General features: G+C 40.5%; 1 protein-coding gene across 3 annotated transcripts; it reads left to right on the top strand.

The window, feature by feature from the left end:
- The first annotated feature begins 259 nt into the window (after positions 1-259).
- On the top strand, positions 260-9503 carry slc25a38b (solute carrier family 25 member 38b). Of its 3 annotated transcripts, none has more exons than XM_028974079.1 (8): positions 260-322; positions 600-3733; positions 4074-4198; positions 4418-4502; positions 4915-5094; positions 5403-5571; positions 7355-7521; positions 8414-9503. In XM_028974079.1, the coding sequence occupies exons 2-8, from the start codon at positions 3683-3685 to the stop codon at positions 8534-8536; spliced, it is 900 nt and encodes a 299-aa protein (XP_028829912.1). In that variant the 5' UTR covers positions 260-322; positions 600-3682; the 3' UTR covers positions 8537-9503. The 3 variants fall into 3 exon arrangements, with proteins under 3 accessions (XP_028829912.1, XP_028829913.1, XP_028829910.1); XM_028974080.1 differs by having other exon boundaries at positions 282-749; positions 1286-1395; XM_028974077.1 differs by having other exon boundaries at positions 282-749; positions 1286-3733.
- Positions 9504-10530: the final 1027 nt, after the last annotated feature.

The following is a 10530-nucleotide window of genomic DNA, read 5'->3' as shown; positions in this document are numbered from 1 at the left end:
ATTTTTGTTGATCTTTGATGACTAATTACCACCTGCCTTATCTCTATACTATTTATTATATGAAAAATAATTATTGTTACATTTAAAAAAAAAAAAATAATTCAAATTATTACTGGCATTTAAAGAGTTAAAATCTTGAAGATGATTAAATGCTTGATACTTTTGTAAAGTGCTCAACAGTGTGAGGGTGCAAAATGCATACCCAGAGTATGGATGACAAGTTGGCATCAGGCCGGATGGAACCGGTTCGCCGGATAGACCGGAGTCGAGTGGGAGGGGACTTTTGATGACGTCTTCACTGTCTATTTTCTCGTCCGCTGCGGTACCGGTCATTTCTCCCTTTTAACGCCCTTAACTATACGTGCGGCAGTTACGACTTTAACACGTTACTATTGCGCTACAAAAGGGGCTTAGTACGAATCCGCGTCACTAAGTTTGCATCGAAGTTGGTTAGAATGTTCACTCTCTTTGACGGGCGAGGCTAACTCGTTAGCCTTTAGCTTTGCGGTGCTTTTAGCGTATAGCTGGACGCACAGCACCACAGCTGCATGTTATAAAATCGGGTTTATTATTGTAATATTGTTATAACGTGTCTTTAGGCAGCTGATGCACGCTGTTATCTGTGTTGTCCACCCGGCCACTTGTCCACTTGTGATAACGGTAACAGCACAGCAGGTCGCAGTTTTCCACAATGATGCTCGTCCCTCGCATCCGACAAACCCTCGGTCCTTGATCGTGGACCGTATCAGGTAAGGTAAAATGTGATGTAATATTGCTTTACCCGGTGGTTAGAACGATTTGGAACAAGGCTTTCGAATAGAAATCTTTTCCCCAGGTATCTTAGGTTCAGTATAAAGAATGCAGCTATATAGCAAGTCCTTAAATAACGGAGACAAGACTTTGCATGCTGCATGATCCATGCACATATAAGATAAACTGTATTATACTTACCCAAACACACACGTTTGGGTTTTTTAATTGCTGCACCTGATAAATTGTGAAAATGCGTAATAATATAGTTTGCTGTGCTTTTAACGGTATGCAACACTTCAAAATAAAAATCGATTAATGTATATTCCAAATGTAAAATATTAATATAGTGGCTTTCAGCTTTCAAACTACATGTACAATCCATGTACATCATGCACTTTCACACTTAAGATGTAGGTAATAGGGTTGTTTTGTGTTTTGAAACTTTTTGAAACTTTGCAAATGGAAGAGCATCTGTATTATTTTGCATTTGGTGCAAATAAAACTTTCACTTTCAAATAAAACATGCACCCAGCTTAAGGAGCTAACACTCCAATCAGCAAGACGGAAAAGGACGAGGAGACACCAGCTCTATCTCTGCAGGGGTCTGTGGCCGCATCCCCAACAGCAATGGAACTGGCCTTGGTGAGTTTGTCACACATAGGCTTCAGTTATGGAGCACATGCTGAGAAAGTATTTGATTTAAGACAAGTAAATTGGGTGACAGCTCCATGCTGCATAAATTACATAAAATTGTGTAGCTAGCGTATTCTAGCAATAAATGTCTAACAGAGCAGAGTCAACATATTTCATAAATATTTAACATTTATTAATTATGAACTGGATCAACAAGGTCCATTGACACTACTTTACGCCTTCATCCCCAAAACTTGTGCTTCTTGCACTGAACAACATCTGAGGCCTGGAGCTGTGAGTGGTAATCAAAAGTGAGTGAGTGGTAATCAAAAAAACATACCAAGAAATGCAAATCAATATATACACAATTACATAAATAATTTGGATGCAACTTGGAGGTTTTACTGTCCATATCACTTTTTTTTTCTTGACTGATTTTTTCAGTCAGCATTTCATACATGTATACAGATATTGGTCAAATAATGATGTAAATTTCCCACTTGTGGGACTAATAAAGGAACATCTTATCTTATGACTGAAATAACTGGAACATTAGCAGTAACAGTGTACCAGTGCTCTATCTATGCTTCCTATGCCAACGTTTTCCATGGTATCTGCAGTGTCACTATTTCGGTGGGTGGTAGCAGCACTGCAAAGTATAAAACAGGACCAACATAATAAAGAAAGCAATTCCAGAAGCATCATGTCAAACAATGGAAGGAGATCAGGTGGCAGTTCAATGCAGTGCATACATATATTTGTATAATTTTTGTAAAACATAAAAAAATATTTCACAGTAATTTCAGTAAGCCAGTTCGTTCATTTAATACTAGTATTGAACCAGTACTTAGGATTGGTATCTAAACAGCAGTTATTTAGTTACATATTTAGTTTTATTACTGAACAGCAGTATCGGTATAAGCACCAAAATTGCATTATTGATCAAATGTTCTGATTATTTACAAATATTGTAGCATACAGACAAAATGTTTAATTAAACAAATTTCTGTCCAATTTTAATGACTATTAAATTGTATTTAAAATAAACATAAAAATTATTTAAATTAGTTTTTAAAAAAATAACAGTGCTGTTGAATGTGCTCAAACCATGAGACTCATGTGTCCATTCAAAATAGGAGCTGGAAAATGAAAATGTTCAATTTAAAACGGATGCGCTTTTATACTAACTTCAAATGACTTTCTAAAGAATGTTCGGTTTTACTGCCAAATAAATAAAATTCACTTCATTTTTTGGTCATTACAATTGCATGACATTAGAGAAAATCGAATAATTATTGTGTAAAGCTGACTAGAGTTGGACTTTAAAATGGCATGTAAACATGTTAGTTTGATTGAGATGTGAGCTACTCCTGCATCTACACATTTCACTGGACCTAAACTGGACCTCAATACTCTACACTACACTGAACTGGATAACACAATAGCAAGGACTAACGTACTTAATTAGCAAAATAAGTAAAGCGTACAGCACATATGAACATGGTATCAGGTTGTAGCCATTTTAAATGTCTGTTGTTTTTGGGTCATAGGTCACCATGGAAAAACAGTGGTACATGTTCAGTTGAACACATTTCTGTCAGTAAATATATTTGTACTGTAATGTCTCAAAGAAACATATCTGTGTTTTATGTCATTGTTTAATTATTCCTCCCATTTCTTTGGGTTTCTCTGAGGCATTTTTAAATGCACTATAGAATAGTCTTCCTTCAGGTCTGGACTGGTTGTCCGCACAATTAATCTGGCCAAAGTCTTACATTGGATGGTCTTCTTGACACAACCCTCCCCATTTAACTGGGCTTGGGACAGTCACCAAAAAAATACATTGTCACCTGCACTACCTTAAATCCTTTGAGAACAATAAATGGAAAAGATTCCCCATCTCCTATTGGTCCTCTGTGGTTCTGAGCCTCAAATGATAGGATGTTGCCATGGTTTTCCTGCTTAAAAGGTGGAACCCTAACAGGTTATGAGGAAAATGCCTAATATTTGCTGCAGTTTGCATGTTGCCTGGGACAGCGTTGACCCATATTCTGTCTAACAACCATGCGCGCACACACACACACACACACACACACACACAGTCAGTAACTGTATGACTCATGGCTTTTTGTTAAGTCATGTTTGAACAGAATGCATCAGATGCAGTTACTGGCAGAGGAACTGTTGGATTAAGTGGGAGGTAGGAGCAAGAGAGACGGGGACATTGTGTTTTAGCAGGAGAGATGGAGGCTTGTACTGTGATGTTGGTAGCAGAGAACAGTGCAGACTGAGAGAGATGCAGGAGAAACAGGAATCTCAACCCAAAGCAGCCGGCAGCCTGGGGAAGGTAGGGCATGATGTTCCACGGGGTGTCATAATTGTGTGTGTATGTGTACATATGTCCCATAACTATTGGATTTTTCTTCAGTTTGTTTTTAGCGTAACGTTTGTTTACTATTTTGATGTTGGTTTGCATTGCACTGACTGATTTTGATGTGCATCGAGTATGATGTCCTGCCAGTGTATCCAGCACATACAATTCACCGCAGTTATCTGTAATTATGCAAATTACTCCCATTTTAGCTGCAGATGTTGAGTCCTTTGACCATTTAACACATTAGTTTGTGTGTACGCTTGTTTGTGTGCAGCCTTAATGCCCGCGTCCTTCTTTTTCCCCATGCACCCAGACTCACCCTGCTCTGAAAGCCTTCATGTGTGGCTCCCTCAGCGGCACCTGCTCTACCCTGCTTTTCCAGCCCCTGGACCTGGTGAAGACCCGTCTGCAGACGGTGCAGAATAACATGCACCCAGGGTGAGAAGGAGCATCATGACCTACATATTTGCGCCGCAGAGTGACTGATCAGATGTGACTTATTGGCTCTAGAAGGCACACACCATGGGACATTGCCGTGCATTGTGATAATGATAATGCCATGGGTCATGTGGTATGGTGGTTACTTTAACCTCACAGTCCTCCCTTCTCCGTCTGTGTGTGTGTCTGTGTGTATAAATTGTCTGTTTTCTCTACCAGGGCTCCGAGGGTGGGCATGCTGGCAGTATTCCTCAACGTCATTCGGACAGAGAAGCTTCTGGGCCTGTGGAAGGGAGTCTCTCCAGTGCGTTTTTGGTCTCAAAATATTTTTTTCTTCCCCTTTTTGAGAATAGCCATCATACAAATTAAATTAATTATATGCACCCATATATATATGGATATATTTACCTTATCCTGAAGCAAATTTAGGAGAATTTTGTTAGTAATTTTATACAAAAAATGTCTGTTTAATAGAGTTTGAATTTACATTTACAGCATTTATCAGACGCCCTTATCCAGAGCGACTTACAAGCAGTAGTTACAGGGACAGTCCCCCCTGGAGCAACTTAGGGTTAAGTGTCTTGCTCAGGGACACAATGGTAGTAAGTGGGATTTGAACCTGGGTCTTCTGGTTCACAGGCGAGTGTGTTACCCACTAGGCTACTACCACCCCATAAAGTTGTCTTGGATATTTCTAATGTTCTTCCCTCTTTCAGTCTTTCATGCGCTGCATCCCAGGTGTTGGCATCTACTTCAGCACCTTCTACTCCCTGAAGCAACACTTTTTCCTGGATCGGGCCCCCCGAGCGGGAGAGGCAGTGCTGCTGGGCGCCGGGGCCCGCTGTGTGGCAGGGCTGGCTATGCTGCCAGTTACAGTCATCAAAACCCGCTTTGAGGTGGGAGTCTTTATAATGCAAATTCTCACACACACACAGGTGGAGTAGCACATGATATTGATTGATTAATTTAATCAATCATATGTATTTGTAATTATTAAACCTGTTGCAATAAATACGCCTAACATAAAAAAAAGCCTTTTCATCTTACATAATTAAGCCTGTTTGTTTAAGTGTTTATTTTAGTTTAATTGATAACTTCATGCCCATGTGTTTAATCAGTCATCTTGTGTGTAATAAGGAGTGTGTGTGTGTGTGTGTGTGTGTGTGTGTGTGTGTGTGTGTGTGTGTGTGTGTGTGTGTTTCAGAGTGGACTGTACAACTATGTGAGCGTGTTTGGGGCCCTGCGCAGCATCTGCGTGAGTGAGGGGCCGAGGGCTCTCTTCTCGGGTCTCACCGCAACCCTCCTCAGAGACGCCCCCTTCTCCGGCATCTATGTCATGTTCTACAGCCAGGCCAAAAGGACCCTGCCGCAGGGTTAGTCTACCTCGAGTCTGTGGCAGTGGTGGCCTAGCGGTTAAGGAAGCGACCCCGTAATCAGAAGGTTGCCAGTTCGAATCCCAATCTGCCAAGGTGCCACTGAGGTCCCACTGAGCAAAGCACCATCCCCACACCCTGGGCGCCTTTCATGGCTGTCCACTGTTTACTATGAATGATGGGATAAAAGCAGAGGACACATTTTGTTGTGTCACCCTGTGCTGTGCTGTAGTGTATCACAATGACCTTCACTTTTTTTTTTCCACTTTGACCTTTGACCATGTTCACACCTGGCTCTGACACCTGTAAAGTGTAAAGATGGGCTAAAAAACATAAGTGCATAAAATACATTTGACATCTTAGTCCTGCATTTTGTTGCCTAGTGATCGCCTAGCGGAAAAGGAAGCAGACTCATAATCGAAGGGTTACGAGTTTAAAACCCAAACCGCCACTTAGGTCCCCTTAAGCAAGGTACCATCCCCTCACACAGCTACCCGGCGACCTTTCATGGCTCCCTACTGCTCACTAACGGTGATGGGATAAATGCTGTTGTAGAGCCTGACAGCGATTTGCAGGAAAGACCTTCTGAAGCTCCGTCTCACATAGTGGGTTCTGCAGCCTGCCACTGAAGGAGCTGCTCAGTCCTGTCAGGGTCCCCTGCATGGGTTTAGAGATGTTGTCCAGCAGGAATGATGGCTTAGCCACAATTCTCCGGTGACTCACAACCTCCACTGGGTCCAGAGGGCATACTATAACAAAACTGGGTGGTAGTAGCCTCACACTTGCCTATGAACCTGAAGACCCAGGTTCAAATCCCGCTTACTACCATTGTGTCCCTGAGCAAGACACTTAAATGCAGCTGGCCTTTCCTGTAAAATTGGTGTGAAAAAACGAACACCATTGGGTGTTACGTCTTGGTCTAAGGGTAATGGGGATGTAAACAAATAAGAGGAGGAATAGCAAAATGCAGCGAACTATGGATGAGATTTGAAAGAATATTTATTCACAAATAATACATAAAGAAAGAATTATAAAACAAAAACTACATGAGAAACAGAAACAGTCAGCTGGAGTACATGCCCAAAGGGGAGCGGTAATGGTAGGAACTGGAAGTTCCAGGCTCGGGCCGACGGCGGATGTGTGGTAGGTGGCAACAGCGAGACAAAAAGTGCTCTTCTGGTTTGCGATCCCCCACTTCGCAGGAGGCGCACCTGCTTTCTTTAAAGGCACAGTCTCCAGTCCCAGCCAATAAGCAGATACTACCAATCAGGCCCCCAAAATGCACCTAGAGAAACACAGACAGACAAACTCCAACAAATCCACATACAGACATAACATGGGTCAGTGGTGTGACCAAATGTATTCATGATCAGGTGTTTTATGAAAAAAATTTAGTATTTAATTTACCAAATATGTGTCACAAACAACTGGCTGGATGGTTTAACTAGCTCAGTCTCATGCAGTGAGGCTATTACTGTCACATGACTACTAGCATTACCATTATGAGTCTTAGATGGACACACTGGTTGCAGATTATCAAAAATTGAGGATGTCTGCATGTTTGACACACATTTACAGCATTTATCAGACGCCCTTATCCAGAGCGACTTACAATCAGTAGTTACAGGGACAGTCTCCCTGGAGCAATTTAGGGTTAAGTGTCTTGCTCAGGGACACAATGGTAGTAAGTGGGATTCGAACCCGGGTCTCCTGGTTCATAGGCGAGTGTGTTACCCACTAGGCTACTACCACCCTGCTGACTGTCCTTATTCTTTTCTACCAGAGGTCACCTCCTCTACGTTTGCACCATTGGTGAATTTTGGCTGTGGGGTTCTGGCAGGGATCTTGGCCTCAGTTGCAACTCAACCTGCGGATGTGGTAAAGACACATATGCAAGTCAGCCCAAACTTGTACCGCAACACCAGTGACGCTCTTCGGTTCATATATATGGTAAGAATTTCCTGAATTTCTCATGTCAATAGTATCAATAAACACTTTATTAAAGGTCCCCTATCATGAAAATTTAACTTTGAGATTATTTAAAATCACCGAAAAGGCGCTGTTACATGCCAAGGACAGGGGCGCAACACACGCATGCCAATGAGACAAACGTGCAAGCATTTTAGCTATTATGTAAATAAACAAAGAGCAAGGGAGGAGAAAACAAAGTAAACTACAAGGTGGTTCGGAAGTGTGCCACAAGAACACTGCTGGCTGATGTCGCAATGACAGCTCGGTCCTCTCCTTTTCGACTTCCTTTCCCCTTCTATCAATGTAAACTGCGGCCATTTTAAATCTTCCACCTTGTTTCAGGCTGCCAATCGTAACCCAGACTGGGAGGAGTCAACAATGCTCAGACAGATCACCTTTCAATCCTGCATGGAACATACACAAAGAGAAAGAGCGAGTGAGAGACAGAGAAACAAACACACCACACCTCAACCAGACCTCACAAGCGCATCCTGGGGAAATATTTGTGTGGGACTGGCACAAAGTGGCTGTAATTCTGGGCTGAATTTCGGAAAGGGACTAATTCATGTCAGGGGACCTTTAAAACCCAATTAAATAGGGACCTGTAGTTTTAATCATGCTTATTACAAACAAATTAGTTACAAAACATGTTACGGTTTATTGTAAATGTCCTTCTGCAGATTTATAATTTATTCTGAAGTGTTGATTCACTGTTTCATTGTCCAAACTGTTTCTGATTTTGTTCTGATAAAAATTTTCTTCAGGGACTTATTTAACTACGTAATGTACTGTATACACAAAATAAAAATGCAGCACTAGGGCACGCAACAAAATGATAATACTTTAATGTCTGTTGCTCATCCCCCTCTAGGAACACGGCGTGAGTGGGTTCTTTCGAGGCGCAGTGCCACGCTCTCTGAGGCGTACCCTCATGGCTGCTATGGCCTGGACTGTGTACGAGCAGCTCATGGCACAGATGGGACTGAAGTCGTGAACCCTTGTTACAGGGGACTGCTGAGTTTGAAGTGTAGGTTTGGGCTTTTGTTTGAGGTGAGGAGAGAGTGGGATTTTAGTAAGGTTTGTGTGTTACATTATGGCATCATAATTTGGTTTGGTTTTGTGTGTGTGAGTGAACACAACCTCTGTTGACGACAAAACGCTTTCCAGTTCAACAAAGATGACTACAAGACAAAATACGTTAATGAGTAAAATCATCAACATTGAGGGTAGGCATAGGTAAAAGCGTAGACAATCAAACAGAAAACAACATATTGTTCTGTGAAAAACTAATCTGTGCAATTTATTGATTTTACACATTGAAAATACAGGTCCTGTTGTCATGTCTGAAGGTAAAAAATATACATATATATTTGCATAGGAGAGTAAATACCACCATGTTGTGTGAGTGTGCGTGTGCGTGTGTGTGTGTAGACACACATATTAGTGTAGACCAACTCATTGTGAACCCACTTTACTGTCATGTTTACAACCTCCATGATCCACTACTGGGGTGCACAGCTACTGAGTGTTTTTGCTTTACTTTACTATATACATAATTTTTAACTACTTTGGGGATTTTGTATTATGATTAATTTAAGTTGTCTTATAGGCCAACTTAAAAAAAATGTAAATGTGAAAATTCCCATCTTAATTCCACACTGAAATGCAGATGCCTTGATTTTGTGTGATGTATGTGGCCTGTATTGTGAGTCTGTGGTTTATTACGTAATAAATAGTTGTTATTCATGTATTTGAACAAGAAGAGAAAAATGATTTAGCAAATGCTTTACACTAGACCTTCAGCATTGGTTTCTCTCCCTTTCTCTCTCTCAAATTTTCCAGTGGTACTGGAACAAAATGTACAAAATGTCTGGAACAGTTCATTCGGCACCATTATGTACTGTGCAGGTTGAGCCTCTTCTGGTTTTATGTCAATAAATTTTTTTTTTTATATATATACATATAGACTCTGAGCCCATCTGTATTTTCATTACTTAAGCATTTTTAATTTTGCAATTGTTTCGGGGAAAAAATAGGGAAAGGGGGAAGAGGAGTCAGTGGGAAGAGCTGAGAAGCTTGGGCGTGGCTGTGTCTGTTTCTCCGATGGGAGGGGCTGCTGCTGCACCCAGAGTGCGCTGTGAGGTGCAGAACAGAGCAGAGAGGCATGTATATGTTTGCCTGGTGAGTTTTTAATGCATTAAAACTGGTTATTGATCACTACTTGTGTTCAACAAAGGACACGTAAAGCTACAGTTCAGCTCCTTTGTGCCATGTCTGGCATTTTTCACATAGGTAACATATATTGTTAGCTTAAGCAGCATTATGTGTTTATATTAACGCTGGGTTAAGAGAGAAAGACCGACAGATATGTATATAGAGAACAGACATAAAGAGAGGCTAGACAGATGGACACCTTCTGTCCTCATTAATGTCTCAAATATTTCTGTAGTCAGATATTGTCCAGATTTTTACATTTACATGGGATATTATTACTCAGAATCTGATTTTCTATTTCAGATTTTGTTGTTTTGTTTGTTTTTTATTTTTGTTCTAACTTTGACTTCGATATTCCGTTCAACAGATATTAATTTTAAAACATTCTGACTTAGTTTCCACTCCACATTTTCCTCTTAATTAAATCAATTTTCAAATCAAAACATTTTTACACAGTATATTAAATTCACAGTGTTCTGAACTTACCTACACTCTTAGGTGTTTTTTTACATCTATATACAATGCATTTTAGGCATGGTGTGTTGAGAGATTGTTCAGTTCCAATGAAGATACATTTATTTTATTTATAGACCTTATGTTACACTTTATAATTTTAATGTATAATGGTTTGTGACATTTTTTAGGTTCTAATTTTGTTGCTGTTGTTGCTTGTTACCAGTTCAATAAATATATTTTGGTATAATGATGTAGTTTAGTTGTTCATTAAATGTTTTTTCCCTAATTTTCATCCCTGGCTGTATCCTTTCTTTTTAT

The sequence above is a fragment of the Denticeps clupeoides genome, chromosome 3 (genome assembly GCF_900700375.1).
Source record: "Denticeps clupeoides chromosome 3, fDenClu1.1, whole genome shotgun sequence".
Lineage (NCBI taxonomy): Eukaryota > Metazoa > Chordata > Actinopteri > Clupeiformes > Denticipitidae > Denticeps > Denticeps clupeoides.
The sequence above is the reverse complement of the archived record's forward strand: the minus strand, read 5'-3'. Positions and strand labels throughout refer to the sequence as shown.

Coding starts and splice junctions, on each gene's coding strand:
- slc25a38b (XM_028974079.1), top strand. CDS start 3,683: ATGCAGGAGAAACAGGAATCTCAACCCAAAGCAGCCGGCAGCCTGGGG. Junction 3,734..4,073: donor CAGCCGGCAGCCTGGGGAAG/GTAGGGCATGAT, acceptor CCATGCACCCAG/ACTCACCCTGCTCTGAAAGC. Junction 4,199..4,417: donor CAGAATAACATGCACCCAGG/GTGAGAAGGAGC, acceptor TTTCTCTACCAG/GGCTCCGAGGGTGGGCATGC.